Here is a 21,230-nt window from a genome sequence, read left to right as displayed (position 1 = left end):
TCTGACACAAGAAAATAGATCATAAAATATCAAGGATATAGTAATTTTTACTCCGCTGTCTCATATTGCAAATCTATCAATATTATTGCCAAAATACTACCATGATTATTGCATATTTTTCTGCATCACATTAGTAATTTTATTCTTAACAAATTAGTGAATACTATGTATAAACACCCACAGCCTCACTGTGCAGGAAGCTTCAGCATTATGGCTTAAATCTATCTGCCCACAGCTACACTATGGACACGTTCTCCAGCTCTCCATTGCGCCCCACCTACCAAAACTCAGATTCATTTTGCTGCTGAAGAGTTAAGAAGAAATCAGTCAGGGTCTTCATTTGGCTTGACTCTGGGGAGAAACTCTCAAGGGAGGATAGTCAGTAACTTGATGGTACTATTTGCTTCTGTTCCTCTGGGCTGTCTTTCTGAGTTGGCTTTCAATTCTCTGCCCTTCAATGTGTCTGAAGGCAAAGTCCCAGATGTTGCTAAATCACGCAGCCTATCCATGCTCTGGATGTGTAGGCCCACTCTTGGGTGGCACATCAATGGCACAGCAGCAGCAGCAACTCCTGCTGCTCCACTCAGTCTGGCAAGTAATTATGGCCAATAAAAAAGAGAAGTACCTTCCCCTGGGGGGATTGTCTTCCCTCTAGAGGAAGTTACCTTTCTGAGATTACTGGAGTAGTCCAAAACTTACTTTCTTGTAGAATTGGGAGTTTTATAAATGCTGACTCCTCAAATACCCTGCAAGAATCCATCTTTACCCAGTAGCTGGCTGAGACAGCTTTTCCAAAACTGAGCTTGAGGGGAAATGCCTTCTGAGATGGTATGTATCTCTGGAGGTTTACTTCTATGGTTTTCCTACAGAGTCCTGAGGGTACATGGGGTGAGGGGCTTTCTCAGCTATTCAAATCAATTCTGAAAATTGTCATTGCTACAAAGATGAATCCTATGCTTAGGTGATTAGGGACTTGGCTGGGCAGCACATGTCTTTGAAGATCTTTCAAGGCCCTTCAGAAGGTGAGAACTGAAGAGAAGAATCAATCAGATATATAAACAGGCATTTACAATTGGGTTTATTTTAATCACAATGGGGACTCTGTTGAGACGAATACTTCTATCCTTAGTTACTGACTATCGAAATTTAAACCACACTTATAAGACCCATTATGTATGTCTGTAATATAATTTCAATCTTTGACTAAAAAAAAAATAATAAAAGGGCTCCTTAATTGATGATTTTTTAATGAAACAGTTTTATTCCCAAATGGTTGGATATACTTATATTTTCTACAAAGAAAATCATTTTTATTAATACATATAAATGAGAAATTTAATTGTTACTCTGTGTTAAAGAAATTCCTTGATAGCTTTCAAAAATGCACATATCAGCCTATTAACAGAATGATCCTGGCCCCACTGAATTTTTTATATCCATCTCAGACTTGTTTGAAACCAGACTTCCTTACATCAGTGATATGAAATCTTGAAGTGACAATTCAAGCAATAGTTCACAATATACCTTGCAATAAAACCAGAGAACTAAATCTGGAATATTGCCTTATTTGGAGTTCTCTCCTTTCCCTAAATAAGTCTTTCAAGTTCTAAGAGAATCATTCTTGTATTGACTTAGATTAGAGAATAAGAGATGTTTTCTTATAGTCCCTTCCCCCAAAAAGAGAGAAAACAGTTCTGTTGCGTTTGTGGTTAAACATGGTATTCCTTCCCTCAGAAGTAGATCAGCAGCATTTGGTGCTTGCCTAGAAATCCCCAAGCATTTTTAGTTTTTGTGTTTTTACCTTTCAGTGGACCCCTCGGCTATGAGATCCTTCTATTATTGTGGACCTTGCTGTCTTCTACCCTCTGCCACCTATGGTAGTTTGTTGCGTACCACTAGGATCAGAATGTTTGTGTCCTCCCAAATTCATATGTTGAAAACCTGAGCTCCAAAGATTATAGTGTTAGTGGGTGGGGCCTTTGGAAGGTGCTTAAAAATCATGAAGGTGAAACCAAGATGAATGGGATTAGTGCCTCCAGAGAGCTCCCATAGCCCCTTTGGTCATCTGATGATACAATAAGAGGTTAGTAACGCAGAAGAGGACATGCTTGCACCTAGATCTTGGACTTCTAGCCTCCAGAACTATGAGATAACTTTGTTGTTTAAAAACCACCCAATCCACGGAATTTGTTATAGCAGCCCAGAAGGATGGAGACACATACTGAGGACCATTGCCCTCATTCTTCTTCCTTCTGCCTTTCACTAATGCTTCATAAATCTGTGAACCACAGGCTATGTGCCCTGCCAGCAGATGCTGCAGGCAACTCATAAACAGCACAGCCTGACCAAATGACTAGTTTGGAATTAGAACAGTCCCTTATATTTTCAAGTGTCAGTCTGAAAGAAGTGGCACATAGAAAGCATGCTAATAACTGAGGATACTCATATATCTGGTTCATGAAATGTTCACGAACTTTACAATCAGAGCCTCTCTCAGGCAGTAAGTAGGATGGACAGGTGAGTCCACTGCAACGTCCAACAGCAAAATTGACAACAAAGCCATTGGCACTGATTGTTAAGATTGCAAAAATAAAGGAACAGCTATACCAGGCCTCATTCATTTTATATATAAATCAAGCCTCATGACACAGTTTGGGGCTCTTGTTTACTATCTGCCCTTCCAGGTCAGGAGTAACAATAAATATTCTGGAGAAACAAGCTTTCAAGTGCGCATAGTCCCTGAAATACTTCATTGCTCATAGAGGAAACATACATAAGTCTGTCAGATAACAACCTTTAAAAAATCAAAGTAACCTGAAATAGGAGTGGGAGAGGTGTTCGCAAATGGTAATAGATCTCTTATCGAACTAGAATTACACGGAAATACGGTAATTATATATCATGTCATATAACTGGATAAGATTATCATTGTCTTATTAATTGACCTTTGGGTGGTTAGCATAGCAGAGATGGAAGACAGTAGGGGCAGAAGGAGTTCTTGAATCATAAGAATTCTATGTATGAAGAGAAGGAATGTAACTTCCAACAGTGGATTACAGGCTTCTGAGTTCCAGGAGGTGGTTAGAGCTAAGAATATGACTTAAAAAAAGAGCTTTAGAAAAAAAAAATCATGGTTGATGGTAAAAAAGTTACAGGTGATATGGTTTTAATGAAAATGAAGTTTTACTTGGTCATCAGATGATGATTAAATATCTCCCAGCCTGAAGGTACTGGATGTAAGAACCAGAAGGGGAAAAAGATAAATAGGACACAGTTCTGTCTGAGGACTTGGCTACACTTAAAAATGTGATGATGACACTGAGATGGCATGTAGGTCTTTGCACAACACATCTCAATGCCTCTCCCAGTGATAGATTTCCAGCTAACATATATTTTGGCTCTGAATCATGGCTGTATTTCTAGCCTTTTCAATGTAAGCAGCAATGCTTTATGTATAAGGAAAATGTTAGCTATACTCAACATATTTATGACTGAAGTAACCTAACTTTAAAGAGTTTCAACGTTGTACAAAAAGTTTGGTGTGACGAGTGAGGGAAACTGACATTCAGGAAACAGTTCAGCATTTCCAAATGCGTATCAACTCATCTTCACAGCAAGCCCAAGAGTGCAGATTTTACAGATGAGGGGAAAAAAGTTTAGGGAGATTAAGTTATCTTCTATCATCTGGTAAGTGGTAGAACCAACATTCAAATTCCAGAGCTTCTGATTTTTGGTCTTGTCCCAAAGTAGCAACTGGTCTTCAAATCATTAAGTAGAAACCAGGATATTGTATTTGAGTTTGAAAAGACATGTCAGAAATCATGAGTGGTTCAAGGAAATTAAGTCAAGCTAGGGAATAGAACCAGGAGAGCGAAATAACCAAGTAATATGTGCCAGGAAAGGCAGGCCCAACCTGTGGGGTGAATCTGATGGGATAGAGAGTAAAAAAAAAAAAGTAGGGTCCAGTTCAGCTAGCTATCTGCAGATTCCCTGGGCCAGAGGTCTCTTAACTATCTACGTGGGGCTTAGCTATGTCCATTAGTCTCTTATAGCAACTGTCTTTTGCTCCCAGTGGAGTCACCCTTTCAGGCTACTCACCCTTTCAGGCTACTCAGGCTCAAGATGAGAAGCATGAAATGGTCTCTTGCCCTTTTTCCACCTCAAACTACCTGCCAGACAACACATACTCTCAGCATTGACTATTGTTTTTTTTTTTTTCTTCCCCTGCGTTCATTAAATATTTCGGTTGTAGTAAATCTCTTTCCATAACGTATATGTGGAATATAGTCAAGGATGGCAGAAAAAAAAAAAACACATAACCTAGATGAGTGGCAAGAACGCAATAATTTTAAGTAAGTTCAAAACTGCCTCTAAAGTTTGAGTCCTGGTGATGCTATGGAGTTACTGTGTCCGTTCTGAGTTTCTCAAACCATCATGTCAAAAATTTCTCTTTACCACACCATTTCAGGTACAAGTCTTCATACATTTGCATGATTTTTGATTTCCATCCATATTCCCCATTAGAGTGCAACTCCATTAGGCAAGCTTCCTAGCTTTTGCTATTCATTGTGTTTTAAGCACGGAGCATAATGTTGGTACTTAATAGGTATGTGGTTAAGTAGTTATTGTATGCTTGACTGAATAAATTATGCTTTTACATTTTTGTACTGCTTAGTTTTTTCATCTGGGAAATGGAAAAAAAAATGAAGCCAGTCTCAAAGTGTTGGTGTAAGAATGGTTTTTAAATGCACAAAATGCAATATCTCTACATACACACACATACACACGCACATATATCAAATGCAGTAGGCACTAGAAATTTGATGGGTGTTATTATTGTTCAATGATGGGGTCTGTTTCTTAGACAGAACAGATACATTTCCTCTCAGATGGCAGCAAAATATTAAATATTGAAAATACAGGAAATTATTTTTAAAGGAAAGATCTATGAGAGTGACTGGAAAGATCAGAGCATCATGATTTCAAGACGTGCCAAACTCAGTCTCAATTACTTGTGTATCATCAACCTCATCTAGGTTTTTCACAGATGTTCCGGTAGATAAAAAAATAAATAAATAAGAGTAAAAAGGAGGAGGAGTAAGAACTGCTAGATAGCAGAAAGAAATGAAAATTGATGTGAACATGCTGCTATAGCAACCTACGGTTTACTGTGTTGCTTGCTACTTAAGGCTTGAATACAATATGATATCATTTATTCCTAGGAACAGACTGAAGAATATCATGCATCAATGTCTCAGCCCCAAGGGGTATCTATCTTTAGTTGCACATTTGAATAAATTAATGTATTATAATATATTAGGACATTTTAATGATTTTAGACTTTATTAGGCTATTTAAAATGTATGTCTTGTTTACTTTATCAATTTTAATGAAATTAATAATTTTAGATTAGAGACCTTTGGGCTGCCTTACTCGTGACAGTTTGATTCACGCAGGGAAGACACTGCCTTTAACTTTATATCAAATAAACAAAGGCTATAGTGCAAGTGTCAATCCTCCTCTGGCTGCAGTTGAGTCTTGTATCCCTGACAACCTGGCCTGTGACTAGATACTTCCCCTCCGCTTGCACTGCTTTTCTAATATCATTGTGATCATGATTTTAATGTCAAATTTCATTCCACAATATACCAACACAACCATTTTGCAGGGATCACATCCACAAAAAAAGAGATCCTGGGGCCTTAGAACTGAGCAACGGGGAGCAGCTTCTTTTCTGCAGTCACAGAGTGGGTTGACAGTACCCTGCAACCTAAGGTAACAGACGAATATGGGACTAATATTGTCTTCTCGGTGTGAAAATGAATTAAAATAAGAATGGCTATTCTTCATCGTGATTAAGAGGCCACGCCTCACTTTTGCAACGGAGTGTATTTCAAACACCATGTTAGAGGCTGGGAACACGGTGACAAAGAGGGCGGGATGCTTGCTCGTAGTAGATTATAGCTCAGGAGGAGAGAGATGGGTAACAAAGTTGAGTATAGTTGAAGGGGTGCTTTGATACAGGCAAGCCCGTGGCAGGCAGTTCATCTGGACAGACTCCTTTCTGTGTAGAGAGGGGTCAGGGTAGTTTTCTGAGAGAAGGTGATATCTGAATGGAGACTAAAGGAGCAGTGAAGGGCAGCCAGCCCAAGGAGGCCAGGATAGGTGTGAGTGTGTGAGGGTGTGTGTGTGTGTGTGTGTGTGTGTGTGTGTAGGTGTGGGGGGAGGGGCTTATGAGCTAAATGGCCAACATATGAAAAGGCCTTAAAGATAAAGATCATGTCATAGTTTGTGAACTAAAATATTTTAGGACACTTCTAACGCCATTGTGAGATGGTACATGACAGGTGAGCCTGACAGGTCAATAGGGGCAAGGATATGAAGGCCTCCCATACCCAAACTGGGATGTTAGGACTTGATTCTAGGGACATTCAGGAATCCTTGAAGAGATTTAGGTATAAAGTGACAAGATTGGATGTTTATTTTGTAAATATTGCTGTGAATTTTAAAGAACACAACCCAAATCTAGCTATTGGTGGACTGTGTGTGTAGTATTAACATCTCGATTTCAGGATGTTCTAAACCAGACTCAATGCAACCTCTCCCAATCTCTTTTCCTATGTTCCCAGACTCAGTGACTTCACCATTCACCTTATCATTGAGTTGGAAAACTTAAAATCATCTTCACATGGTCCTTTCCTTGTGTATCTAACCGATCACTGAAGTATACAAATATTAACTTTTTCCTCTCTTGCTTTTATTTTTTTAAAGGATTTATTTATTTATTTGAGCAAGTGAGCAAGCGAGCGAGAGAACATACACAAGTAGGAGGGGTAGAGGGAGAGGAAGAGAAAATGTGAAGTAGACCCAGCACTGAGCATAGAGTCCTACTACGTGCTGCTGGATCTCATGACCCTGAGAACAGGATTTTAGCTGAAACCAAGAGTTGGATGCTCAACCGAAAGCACCACCCAAGTACCCCTCCTCCTCTCTTGCTTTTTAATTCACAACTAATACCCTAGTTAAACCATATTTTGTAAATTTCCCATCCCAACTGCTCTGAGAAACATTTTGTGAAGACAGGGAATGGATATGTTTACTACCCTTGAAAAGTCCTTCCCAGAGGACTTTTCTGGGTAGAAAAGTGGCTTCCCAGAGCCTGTTGAATCAAGTCTAAATGTATTATCATGACAAGTAAAGGGCTCCAAGTCTTGTGTCTGTTGGCCATTTGTATGAGGGAGAAAAACCATGAGAGACTCTTATCGATAGGCGATAAACCGAGAGTTGCTGGAGTGGAGGGGCGTGGGGGGTGGGGTAATGGGGCAACAGGCATTAAGGAAGGCACATGATGTGCTGAACACTGGGTGTTCTACCCAACTGAAAACTACTGAACACTACATCTGAAATTAATGATGTACTGTATGTTGGCTAGTTGAATTTAAATTTTAAAAAAATTAAAAAAAAAAAGAACAAATAAAATGCTCTAAGTCTTGCCCTAAAATGCATTTCTAACCCTACCTCCTATTACACCTGATTTCACATCCTCTACCTCAAGGCATAAAAAAATACCTCTCTCCACAGAATGCCTACATCACATTGACCATGTTCTTTCCTTGCTTATGATTATTCTTGACTCCTTGCAATGTTTGGAAATAGTGCTCATTGGTATCACTCATAAAAGCTACCTTTTCCCTGAAGTATGTGTTAATGCTCTGATTGGAGGTGAAGGACCCCTGCTGTGCAGTTTTCTGGACTTGACTTAGGGCTCCTTTAAGATCTTCTTACTTGGTCATTATTTCATTTTGGTGATTTCTATGACAAACTGTAAGCTCTAAGTCAGGGAATGCAAACTGAGGTAGCCCACTTTCAATTTTGTTTGGCTGGCCCAAAGTTTTATGTACAATAATTTGCATGTCTGTCTTATATGGACATGTGCTTTCCATTTCCCGGAGTTGAAATGCTCTCACTTATTTCATATATTTAGCCTTTATCTCTTCCCCAGCCTATGATCATAAAGTCATTACAGGGGTAACAAAACTGTACTGACAAGATTTATGCTGTAAAAAAAAAAAAGAGTGACATAGCATCAGAATAAAATTATAGATACACAGTGAAATAACATTAGATAAAGAAGATTCTTCAATGCAGGAATTTACTTCATTTTCAGTCTTTTTACAATTATGTCACAGTTAAGTGCCCAATGCATATTTTTTTTAACAAATGCATAAAATCCCAGGTCATCAAAGAAGATTATTTTTAACATGGGATGGTAATGGGTTATTTCCAGTACCCTTCTAAATAAAAATATGTAACTGCTTAATCTTATAAGAATGGCCTTGCAAAAAAGAAGAGAGGGAGAAAGAAGGGGATGGAAAAGAGAGAGAGAATTAACTTATTTCTAGCCTCTCCTGAAATAAATTAATTAATTTTCTAGATTCTATAAAATATAAAAAAGGGATATCTTGACACAAGACTCAGGAAATTGGGGTTGTTTTTGTTTTTAAAAATTACTTTGTAGGGCAGCCCAGGTGGCTCAGCAGTTTAATGCCACCTTCAGCCTGGGGTGTGATCCTGGAGACCCGGGATCGAATCCGCATCAGGCTCCCTGCGTGGAGCCTGCTTTTCCCTCTGCCTATGTCTCTGTCTGTCTCTCTCTGTCTCTCTCTGTGCATCTCTCATGAATAAATAAAATCTTTGAAAATCACTTTGTTGAGGTATGATTTATATATATATGTGTGTGTGTGTGTGTGTGTATGTATGTGTGTGTATATACATGGATGTACATATTTAATATATACAACTCAATGAGTTTGGGGTAAGTGTACACCTGTGAAACCATCACTGCCAAGTCCGAAAGTAGATCTATCACCCACTACGAAGGTTTCCTTAAACTTAGATTTTACTTCCCATTCAGCTTTCCCACTTACTTCTCTTAAACAAGTCATTTTAACTTTATGAGATAAAGATTTTTTTCCTTAGGTATAATCTAGTTAGAATAGTATGGGGTGCCTGAATGGCTCAGTCAGTTAAGCATCTGACTTGATTTCATCTCTGTCATAATCTCAGGGTCATGAGATCAAGCCCCATGTTGGGCTTTGCACTGAGCATGGAGTCTGCTTAAGATTCTGTTTCCTCTCCCTCTGCTCCTCCACCTGCCCTTGCTCATGAGCGCACTCTCTTTTCCCCACTCTGTCTCTAAAATAAAATTAAGTTTTAAAAAATGTAGTTAGAATTGTGTGAGGAATGGGTAGGAGAGTATGTAGAGAGCTATACGTGTTATAAGATCGCAAAGTCAGCATGTACGGTAAAATTTGCATGTCATTAAAATTGCCCTTGAAAATCCCTTAAAATTCCTTATTGTAAATAAAATAACATACTTTACAAGAGTCTCCAAAATGTAGGGTGAGTGCTCCAAGGTGGGTACCGAGTGATCTGTTGGAGTTGAAAAGAAAATAATAGAACGCCCGTTTATATTATAATTATATCTCATCTTTTAAATTTTATCTGGTGTAGGTCATTTAATGTTGGCCAAATATTAGTTCAAAAGTGCATATGCACAATTTACAAATAAATATGCATATACTGGCAATTTTTCCTAAGTTTAAAGTTTTATTCATAGGGATATATATTTTGAAAATGTCGTGGACCACTGTTTACCACTGATCTACAAAATAGTAATGCCATCTTCACAAAAAAAACAAAACAAAACAAAACAAAACTCAAGTTTTTGCAATGCCTATTTAAACATTAGTCCATTACAATTTAGTTTATACTTTTAGTCTTAATCCTAGATAAATACACTCTTCTTCTCAAGCCATAGATTAACTTAATTTCATGTCATCAAAGATATTACTTGCTTCATAGTACTTTGCCTATTCTGAAAGTGCCCTGCACTGGATTTAAGGAATCTATTTCTTTTTTATATATCTTCTCTATTACCAAGAAAAAAGTTTATATTTTTTGCTTTCCATAGCATTGAATTTTAATACTAAATTTTAATACTAAAATACTAAATTTAATACTAAAATGTATATGAAGTAAAATTAAGTCTGTGAGCATTGCCCCTCCCAGGAATGCTAAAAGGGCCTGTCGTGTAAAAAAAAGTAACCATTTTATACCAAAGGATAATATTTTAATAATAAGTATATAACTTTAGTCATTCTCATGGTGCTTATCTAAACAGTTTAACAAACTAAAGGTCAAATGGCTAATATTTTTTTTTAAGATTTTATTTATTTATTCATGAAAGACAGACAGAGAAAGAGAGAGAGAGAGAGAGAGAGAGAGAGATACAGGGAGAGGAAGAAGCAGATTCCATGCAGGGAGCCTGACATGGGACTTGATCCTCAGACCCTAGGATCACGCCCTGGGCTGAAGGCAGATGCTAAACTGCTGAGTCACCCAGGGATCCCCAAATGGCTAATATTTCTAATGTAAATATATGTACTTTTTATTGTCATCCATGTTATCCCTGAAGGAGACAGTATGGAATCTAGCCTTGAAGATAGCATCTGATGATTCTCAGCTCTCGATGTTCGTGTCCCTATTTTGCCCCTTGCACATCGAACAGAGTCACCCTGTGTAACCAATAAGATGTTACAGAAATTCTAGAACATAACTTCTGGGACTAGGTCATAAACAGTTTCTAACTTGCTCTCTCTTGGATTACTAGTTCTGGGAAAAGTTAACAACCACGTCAAGATGACAAACAGCCTTAGGAAGAGGTCTAGTGGTGATTAACTGAGGCCTTCTGCCAATAACAAGAACTAACTTGCCAGGCATGTGAGTGAGCTGCCCTGGGAGCAGATCCCCCAGCCCTAGTCGAGCCTTCAGATGACCAGCACCAGTGACACTTGACTGGACCTGATGAGAGACACTGAGTCATCACTACCCAGCTAAGCTGCTCCCACCTTGACCCACAGAAACTGTGGTAGTAACTGCTTACTGGATTCAGCTGCTAAGTTTGGGGCTAATTTGTTACTTGGCCGTAGATAACTAAGGATGGCAGGGTATACAGGGGAAAGAATTTGGACTGAGAGGTTAACGATAAAATGTGTCTTGATGGCATCTTTGAAGCTGAGAGCTCTTGGACAGGTTAAGTCTCTTGTGCCTCAGTTCTGTCATCAGTAAATTGAGGGCAATAAATTGTGTCTCACAGAAGTCTGAAGAATAAGTGAGATAAAAGAATTTAAAGAACCTGGAAAGTGATTTGTCCTCAGCAAGCATTTGTTTCTTTTTTTTTTTTTTTTAATGTGCTCTATTTTGCAAGGTTTTAAGGTTTTGAGATTATTCTTAGCACACAGACATAGATTTTATAGGTTGTGGAAGAACTAGAGGCAGAGATGAGACTATGGATGTTCAGGTACTGCCTTTTTAAAATTATTTGTTTATATTTATTTGAATAAAGCTTTGGCTTTGAAGATCTTAATTTAAAAGAGATGAGTTTTTATAAACATTCTCTTAAGTAGAAGTGAAGAGGGTAAGTTATTCCTGAATATTTTTGTAAGCTCAAAGTATAAAATATCTTGAGGAAATACAACTTCTCCAGATCTTGGAAAAACTCTGCTACACTTTGACAGGGTCTCTGACAGCTTCGTGTTTCTGTTAGCGACCTGGAGGTCAAGAAAACAGCTTGGGAACGTGCTGTATCTGTTTCTTCTCTGTGTGTCTATCTTGATTCCATTATTTCTGTGTCTTTGACTAAGTAAATTCAGAAAGTGTGAGTGTTTGTATGTGCAGTCTTTTATTTTGCTAATTCATAAATGACCTGCAATGCCCTTACCCTTGCCATTTAACACTGACATTTCAAATTATTTTTGATAGTCTCTGAAGTGCCATGACCTACACTAGGTGCAGGGACTCTGCGTGAAGACTTGCGAGACTTCTTGAGTTCAAATCCCAGCTCTGCCACTACTCTGTGAACCTGTGCAAATTAAAAACACTCTGTGCTTTGGTTTCCCCCAAGCGAAAGGTAAGAATACTTATAGTATCTATCTTAGAAGTTATAAGTGTGAAAATATAATAAAAAGGGTTAGTCTGTTAACAATTTAGAACACTGCCTGTCCAACAGCAGGTTTTTTACATCATTTTTCATTTTAATGAGATAAATATTTGAATGGCCTGGGCCCAGAAGGTAAACAACCACCATTCAGCAACCAGAACCCTTCCTTTTCCTACTCCTTGCACATTCTCAAATTTGCTTCACTGAGATTTTGAGAGGATTTTATATACTCTTGTGGTATTTGATAATTTGAGTATTTCCTCAAATAAAACCTTAACAAATGACAGATGTATACTTCACTCTGAAATGAAAGTATGTTTGCCTTTGCCCGGTGCATTTGATTTTCACAGCTCTCAGATTTTCTCTAGGTGTGTGAGTGTTTTGGGAAAGGGCATTGATTGGGGAGAATCAATCTACCTTTTTTAGCAGTGGTTCTGAACTCCTTTGAAAATGTAATAAAAGCTATAGTCCACCTCTCCAGTAGGAAAAAAAAAAAGTCACTAAAGTTATGACTATGGACACCAATGGGTCCTTTGCTGTTTTTGCTATAGGCCAAGAAAGTCGACTAAGGATTATTGCAGCCTTTTATGACAATGGTTGCTGAATTTAGGAAAGGACAAGAGAGAGAGAAATAGAAAAAAAAAAATTCAGGACATCATTTCACAAAACACTGGAAACCAAAAGGACTTTAACAAAGGAGCTCTCACTTGTACTACTGGGGATAATTCTGCAGGCTTGTAAGAAAGGTATGACATGGATTCAAAAGAGACTTTGAGAGATATGTAAAGTAGTTTGTCATTATTTAAACTGTGTTTTGTGGAAGAACCAGGAATTGGGGGGGCGGGGGGAGCTTGCAAGGGAGGGCTCTGAGACCATGGAACTGAAACTCCATTCACCTCTCATCTACCGAGAGAGAAGTCATGCTTTCATTGATATTACTTACTGGGCTTCCACATAAGATTGTATTTGAAAAAAGGGTTTCATGACTTTCAGAGGATTGGGAACCACTCTTCTAGATGTTTGTCTATATAGATAATCCCAAACTTGAACTTCTGAATCTGGATTATCAGAATCTGAGAAAGGTTATATTGGCTGATATACAATATTGTATGATAGGACAAGGGTGACTGCAGACTAGTTTATCTAATTCTAAGTATGTAAAAAATGGGGCTTCTAATGAAGCCACAAAGAGGTAGATTTAGAATTAGTAAAGACATTAAATAGTCAAAAGAGTTAAAAATTGAGTGCCTCAAATTGTAGAAGAGGTTGCATAAAGATAGTTGCAAATAATTGTAGACAAAAGCAGAGTCAGTTACTCAGATCCAATGAGGTAGTCATTGGATATCCTTGGTTGTTAAGGCTTGAAGAGGGGGAAGCTCTCCTACAAATCTTCTTTGGATTACAGTTTAAGTAAAAAAGTACCTGCTCCGTCCTATCCACTGTCATCCACTACGGCAACGTCTCAGCTCTTACTTCATTTCACTAGTTTTCAGTTCAGACATTGAGCTGACAATAGTCATGAGCCACGGTGTAAATAAGTAAACCCCACGCATGTACACGTCGAACAGTATGGAATCACCAATATTGAGCTTTTTTGACTAAAAATGGCAGTTGCATATGGTCCAACCTAACATTTTCTTGAACACTCTTCCCTAGTTTTGAGGCAAAAAATATATGTTCCAGATAACATCCTCCCGTCTGCATCACATCTTCCTGCTAACCCGCAGGGGTCCCCCTCTTCTTTGATGGCTTGATAAGAGCAGCTGAAGAGGTGTGAACGAGCCCACTGGTTGAAAGTAAAGAGAAAGTAGTCAAGTCCTGTCTTCTCTTGTTCAACAGCTCTTGTCAAGGCTTGTCCTGGGGCTCCTCAAGGGGACAATCATAGAGAGCTAAAGTTACAGTGGCCCTAAAATCCCCTTGGTTAGTCCTTTAACCATGTATTTTATCTTCTCGACAGGCCCTTTCGTGTTAAAATATCTAAAACACAGCGTTCTGTACAATGCAATGTTAAAACGCCTCGCGGGAGAGTAAGGCAGGTGAAAGGGTTGAGACTTCTCAAGGAAGCGAGGCAAAGGCAGCAGCTCTGATTGCTTCTGGAGTGCTCTCAGGAAAGCTGTGCCCAAGTCCTTTAAAAGCTGGTTTACTTCCCAAGTAAACATGGTTGCCAGCAAGAGCAACCGTGTGCTGGGTCCGAAAGGAGGAGAAGAAGCAAAATGCATCAGTGGCCTTCCTGAGATCATAGAAAACCAAAGTGGACGTTTCTTCTAGATGCTATTAGCTACTCCTCCCTCCCAGGTGAGCCCCTTTGGTTTGCCTGCCTTCGAGGAGGCTGCTGAGAATCATTCAAGCCAGTTAAAAAAAAAAAATGGTTTCAAGTAAGTATCTGAAACACAAACACATTAGCTCAAAGTGCTGGAAACACAGTAATAATCACAAAGTCCTTACTTCTTCTCTCCTTTGTACCATTCAAAGGCCGGAGGCGGCACACCTGCACCTTCGCATCTTATCAATCCACTGCGTCCCGGGGCCACGGTGCCAGATTTAATTTCCTGAATCGTAGGAGCGACTGAAAAAGAAACAAACAAAGCAAGAAACCAGTGGGTAAGTGAAACTAATCTGCAGCAGAAATATAACACACATATATTTTTATTCCTTCTATATTCAAAGCAATCTTGTGCCTGATAGGCCAATGCATCACATTTTCAGTGTTTTATGCTTCTCATACAAGACTAGTCATTTTCAGCTTCATTTTTCAAGTTGGACAATAGATGAATGTTCCCAAGGAGTGCACAGTAAATGCAATACATTTTGGGCTTGCTTCCTGTTGGAAAAATGGCATTGTTGAGGGGAACACTTCATCTGTACTCCAGTCAGACTACACTCCCATAATAGCTCTCATTTATTGAGTGATCACTGAGAGCCAGTCACTGGGCTAGGTGCATTATGTTCAGGATTTCCTCAGGGTAATACTGTAAGCTAGATGGGATTATCCCAACATCATAAATGTGAAAACTGGAAGCTCAGAGAGGTTAAATAATTTATCTAACGTCACACAGCTACTTAGCTGAAGAATTTGGGCTTAGTAGGGGCATACTGACTTAGGCACATGGACTCAAAGCCTGAGCTCTTCCATTATTCTGTGTTTTCTTCTGCCTACTTCCTGCACTTTAGCACATTAGTGATTTTTTGCGGGGTTGTTTCTTCTACCTGGAATGCTATTCTTTTCCATTTCTACAGATTTAGGCTCAATTAGGTGTCTCCATTCTCTTTCCTGTTGCTCCGGTTGAAAATAGCTTTCCAGTCTCGAAATAGTTTATCTAAATCTCTCGTCCCATTGCTTTCCATCTTGTATGGTAATTATTTATGGGAATGCCAGGCTTGCTTGTTAGCTGCCTGAAGGCAGGGTGAGTATCTGGTTCATGTTCAGAAATCAAAACCCACAAAATGATGCTTAAAAAGCTTCTTTCTAATACAGCCACTCCTTTACTTATCAAATAGTTGTTGAGCCATCAACACACACCAGACATTTCTCAAGGCACAAAGCAGTGCAATTCCCTGATGTGATGAAGTCTATGTTCTAGATGGAGGAGGGAAGGGGAGACAGATTATAAGCGGTAAATAAAATAAGTAATTCAAATAAAACATTAGACAGTGATAATAGAGATGATAAAAAAATTAGGGCAAGATAAGAGGAGTCTGAGCAAGGAATAGATTATAGTTCTATGTAGGGTAATCTGAGGAAGATTCACTGAGAAAGCGAGATTTACGTAGAGACTAGCTGTAGATGAGTGAGTTCGCTCTGTGGATATCCAGAGAAAGAGCCTTTCAGGAAGAGGGAAGAGCTTGCAGTAAGGCCCTGAGGCTGAGGCAAGCCTGACTGGCTTGAAAAATAACAAAGATAACCATGTGGCTGAAGGAAAGCAAAAAGAAGGAGGATTATCGGGAGATGGAGTGTGATGATTAAATTTGCGTCAACTTGACTGCGTCACAGCGTCCGGGTATTTGCTATTTCTGGGTGTGTCTGGTTCTGTAGGAAATAACATTCAGAGCAGTGGACTCAGTGAAGTGTATGCATACCACAGAGTCCCCTGAAGGCCTGACCAGAACGAGAGGCAGAGGAAGGGAGAAATCCCCCCCTTCCTTACCCGACTGTTGGAGGTAAAACACTGGCCTTCTGCTCTCAGACTGAGATTCACACCACTGGCTCCCCTGGTTCTCAAGCCTTCAGACTTGGGCTGAGCTATACCACTGGCTTACCTGAGTTTTCACTTGCAGACAGTAATTCAGGGGCCTCCGCAACCTCATGTGAGCTATTCCTGATAATACAATCTCTTTGTGTGTGTGTAAGTAGGTAGATTCGGGTAAATATGTATGTGTGTATCTATCTAGATATCTGTAGGTTTTATGCGTATAAGTATATGTATACATCCACACCATATATAGACTTATTTCTATATGGACGTAGACACACACACACAGGTTACTGGTTCGGTTTCTCTGGAGAACCCTGACTAATACTTGGGGCCAAAGGATAGAAGATCAGATAGGACCCTGAGGGCCATTTTAAGGACTTGGCTTTACTCTGAGCAAAATGGTGAACGACTATGGAAGAGAGATATAATCTGGCTTTTTTTTTCAAAAGTATTTTGGGTGCTGTGTTGAGAAAACACGATAGTGAGGCCAGGAGGGAAGCTGAGCACTCACAGGAAGCTGTTGCAGGAAGCAAGGCAAGTGATGCCAGTAGCTCAGATTAGGGGGGGTAGCACTAGGGGTAGAAAAGTAACTGGCTTTGGAGTCTGTTGTGAAATTGAAGCCAATGGGATTTTCCTAATGTAGTAAAAAATGAACAAACAAAAACCAGGAGTCCAGGGTGACTTCATTTGGCTTCACTGGAAGGTTAGACTACCCTTTGCCCGAGATGGGTAAGATAATTAGTTGATGAGTTTGGGAGAGAAGCATTAGGAGCTGTATGCAGGTGTCATTGTCTTTTAATAGATTTTATTTTTTAGAGCAGTGTCCCTTCACACAAAACTGAGTGGAAGCTACAGAGATATCCCATATACCCCTTGCCCCAATCCATGCCTAGCCTCTCTGTATGGACGTTCCCTACCACAGCAGAACCTTTGTCTCAGCTGATGAACCTACATCGACACCTCACGATCATCTAAAATCCATAGTTTACATTAGGTCTCCTTCTTGGGGTTGTATATCCTATGGGTTTAGACAAAAACTTAATGACATATATCTGTCATTATGATATGGTACAAATTATTTTCACTGCCCTAAAAATCTTCTGTGTTCTCTGCCTATTAATCTCTACCACCCTGCCACCCCTGGAAACCACTGATCTTTTTATTGTCTCCAAGGTTCTGCATTTTCAGACTGTTATATAGTTGTAATCATAGAGATTAACCTTTACAGACTGGCTTCTTTCACTTAGTGTAATGCATTTACGGTTCCTCCAATGTCCTCTGATGGCTTGAAAGATCAATTCTTCCTAGCACTTGAATGATATTCCATCATTTGGAAGTACCACAGTTTATTTATCCATTCACTTACTTGAAAGTATCTTGTTTGCTTCCAAGCACTGGTAATTAGAAATGCAGCTTCCTAAACATCCACGCACAAGCTTTGCGTATGTAAGCTTTAAGTTCCTTTGGGTAAATACCAAGGAGTGCAATTGTTGGATCACGTGACAAAGTTATGTTTAGTTTTATAAGAAACTACAAACTATTTTCCAAAGTGGCTCTATCATTTTGCATTTCTACCAGCGACGTATGAGCGCTCTTTTTGCTCCACAACCTCATCAGCACTTGGGGCCATCGGTGTTCCAGATTTTGGTCATCCTATTAATTGTGTAGTGGTATCTCATTATTTGATGTGGAACATTTTTTCATATACTTAATTGCCATCTGTGTATCTTTGGAGAAGTTTCTGTTAAGGTGTTTGGCCCATTTTTTAATTGGGTTGTTTATATTCTTATTTAATTGGGTTGAGCTTTTTTTTTTTTTTTTTTTTTTTTTATAAATTTATTTTTTTTTTAAATTTATTTTATTTTATTTATGATAGTCACAGAGAGAGAGAGAGAGAGGCAGAGACACAGGCAGAGGGAGAAGCAGGCTCCATGCACCGGGAGCCTGACGTGGGATTCGATCCCGGGTCTCCAGGATCGCGCCCTGGGCCAAAGGCAGGCGCCAAACCGCTGCGCCACACAGGGATCCCTAATTGGGTTGAGCTTTAAGAGTTCTTTGTGTATTTTGAATAACCGTCCTTTATCTGATGTGCCTTTTACAAGTACTTTCCCCCAGTCTGTGGCTTATGTTTTCATATTCTTAACAGTGCGTTTCACAGAGCTGAAATTTCTAATTGTAATGAAGTTCATCTTATCAATTATTTCTTCTATGGATTATGTATGGCTTTTGGTGTTGCAGCTAAAAAGTCATCACCCATTCCAAGGTCATCTAGATTTTCCCCTCTGTTATCTTCTAGGAGTTTTATATGCATATCTATTTTCATAAATATTTTCTCTTCTATCCATCTTTTTAACATACTACATATTTTAAATAACACTATAGGAAAGTGTTTAACACAACAGGAACCTTGAAAATGCAAATACTAATTCATTCAGACAAATGACCTGAGTTAAGTGTGCACCCTGGATATATTTGAGTTTCTTTAGAAAGCAATAAAAAAGTACAGAGTTTAATGATTTTTCAATATGCAGTGAATGTGAAAACTGTAAACACCCTTACAACAGAACATTGCCTTTCCTTTTAAAAATACTCTAGGAAATTCATCATTTTCTTTTAAAGGTGATACTTCACTTTGAAATTATAACACCTCTATTTCTCTGTGGTATTTTTATTCTTAATAGTAAAAGTTCAGTTTATAGTTCTGGAAAGAAACTTACAAAGAAATATTATTTTTATTAAAGTGCTTGCTAATAACTTGATGAAAAAATAATAAAAAAATGTTGCCATACATATTTGAAGAAAATGCTATGAGATAATACACATGTCCTTTTATATATTTATATATGTAGTATATGTATGTGGATATGTTAGTATATATTATATATGTAAGTATATATCTGTATGTGTATAGGCCTATGAATTTGTGTATATATGTACATATATATACACAAATATATATATACACACACACTGTCTCATATAAGCAATCATTTAATAAATTTAATTATCTTTATAAAGCAAAAATCACATCTCCCCATAAAAGGCAATAAAATATACAAAAGACATCTATAATTAAAACCCCACTTATTTGTCAATTATTATGACACATTTTTGCTTGTGAGAGGCATAGGTAGGATTATATTTCCACTCTTGCTCTCATAGGCTTTAATCTCTTTCTTTCCCTGTCGCACTCAGAGGCCATAATCTTTTATAATATCCAACTATTATTGAAGATGAAATAACCATATGCAACAGGAGATCCATCACAAGCTTCTATTGATAACCTGGTTAGTTTAATTACTCTCTTGTTTGTCAAGGGGGCCATGACTCATTATAAACAAAACCATGAAATCCGGAACATTGCCTGAAAACCCATGCGTAATGAACCGAAATAAAATCTAATTTGTCATTAAAAGGCTTTTATGCAGTTCTTTGTGCATATGGCTCAACTAGGTGCTTTACCACACAAGTTAAAGGGACATGATCCTGTTGTCTAGAGGTTCACAGGCTGCTATAATGGACACTGAAAATGGAAAGATACCTAAAATGTCATATGGAATCATACATGAAGAATGAGTCAAGAATTAACGCTGTTTGTAAGAAAAAGTCCTAAGAACATTTTTTGTGTTAGGGAATTAAAGGGCTATGGGTAATCAATACAGAGAGGGGAGTCTGATGTAGATTTCATTTTGACGTTAAAATTATACACTTAAACTTAAAGGCTCTATTGATTTTTCTTGGAGACATGAATGAGCCCTTATCCATATTCTTCTACCTCTCTTAAAAATGACTATTCAAAAAAAAAAAAAGTGGATTCATCCACCTATCTATTCTTCATTCCTTTATCAATTAAATATTTTTATTAGGGACTATGTTAATTTAAAAAATGGTATTCTTGCCTCATAGGGTTAACATATTTGAGGTGTGTATGTGTGTGCATGCATGTACAAAAAGTATGTAAATAAATAGTAAAAAAGCTGTATGAACTAAGATGAGAATTGAGCAGAATAAAAGAAAAAGGAGATATATTGAGATACATTGTTTTATGTGGTGCGGTCACGGAGCTCCTTATTGATAAGGCAACATTTGAGCAGAGAATTGAATGATAGAGAAAAGGAATCATGCGGTTATCTGCAGTAACATATGAAAAGGAAACAGAAAAGCGATAGGCCTTGAGTTGAGAGAGCATGTTTGAGATGGAAACATTCTTAAGGTTTAAGTAGCAGCAAACAGTCATCATGGCCTGAGCAGATAAGTGAGAGGAAGAATCCAGAAGAGAAAATTGGGCAGGCAGCTGGGGCTCAGATTCTGTAGAGTCTGGTAGCCCATGGTAAAGCCTTTGAATTTTGTTACAAGGAGATGAGGTTTGGAGGTTTTGAGCAGAGAGACATGGCTTGATTAACTTTTTATAAATATTCTTTGGCTGCTGAGTAGATCATGGTCTGCAGAGAGGCAGGAAGGGAAACAGAACTGCAGAAGTGCTAGGAGGCTATTGTAGTAATTTTTAGGATGATGAGAAAGCCATTGGCCAATCCATAAAAAAGGAAGGAATTTAGAGAAAATTTAATTAAATAGATCATTGGTCACATTGGACCTGAGTCAACTCATTTTAGTTAACTGGCAGTGACAGGACATTTTTAGTGAAATTCCAAGTTTATACCATTCTGAACTCTATTACTTTGTATAAATAGAAGAATTCTATGGAGACAAAAATGTCTGATTATACCCAGCAGGTTTCTTTTCTAGAGCACATCTCAGAGACTGTGACGTACATGTATGTCTTATGAATATTTTTTGGTATGAAGCTTTTTCCAAACTTATGAGACCATGGAATTGCAGAAGCTTTTTAAAAAATATTTTATTCATTTATTCATGAGAAACACAGAGACACAGGCAGAGGGAGAAGCAGGCTCTCACAGGGAGCCCGATGCAGGACTCAATCCCTGGACCCGGGATCACACCCTTTGCTGAAGGCGGATGCTTGACTGCTGAGCCATCCCAAGTGTCCCTGTAGAAGATTCTATATTAAAGTCCTG

At 38.4% G+C, this 21,230-nt stretch overlaps 1 protein-coding gene across 1 annotated transcript in view; it reads right to left on the bottom strand.

Annotated features, from left to right (window-relative positions):
* NEGR1 (neuronal growth regulator 1) overlaps positions 1-21,230 on the bottom strand; it is an 812,989-nt gene that overhangs the window by 173,291 nt on the left and 618,468 nt on the right. Inside the window, exon 5 of the mRNA XM_041750612.1 lies at positions 14,447-14,567. Within this exon, the coding sequence (XP_041606546.1) occupies positions 14,447-14,567 (121 nt within the window). The remainder of the gene's footprint in view (positions 1-14,446; positions 14,568-21,230) is intronic.

The sequence above is a fragment of the Vulpes lagopus genome, chromosome 3 (assembly GCF_018345385.1).
Source record: "Vulpes lagopus strain Blue_001 chromosome 3, ASM1834538v1, whole genome shotgun sequence".
Lineage (NCBI taxonomy): Eukaryota > Metazoa > Chordata > Mammalia > Carnivora > Canidae > Vulpes > Vulpes lagopus.
The sequence above is the reverse complement of the archived record's forward strand: the minus strand, read 5'-3'. Positions and strand labels throughout refer to the sequence as shown.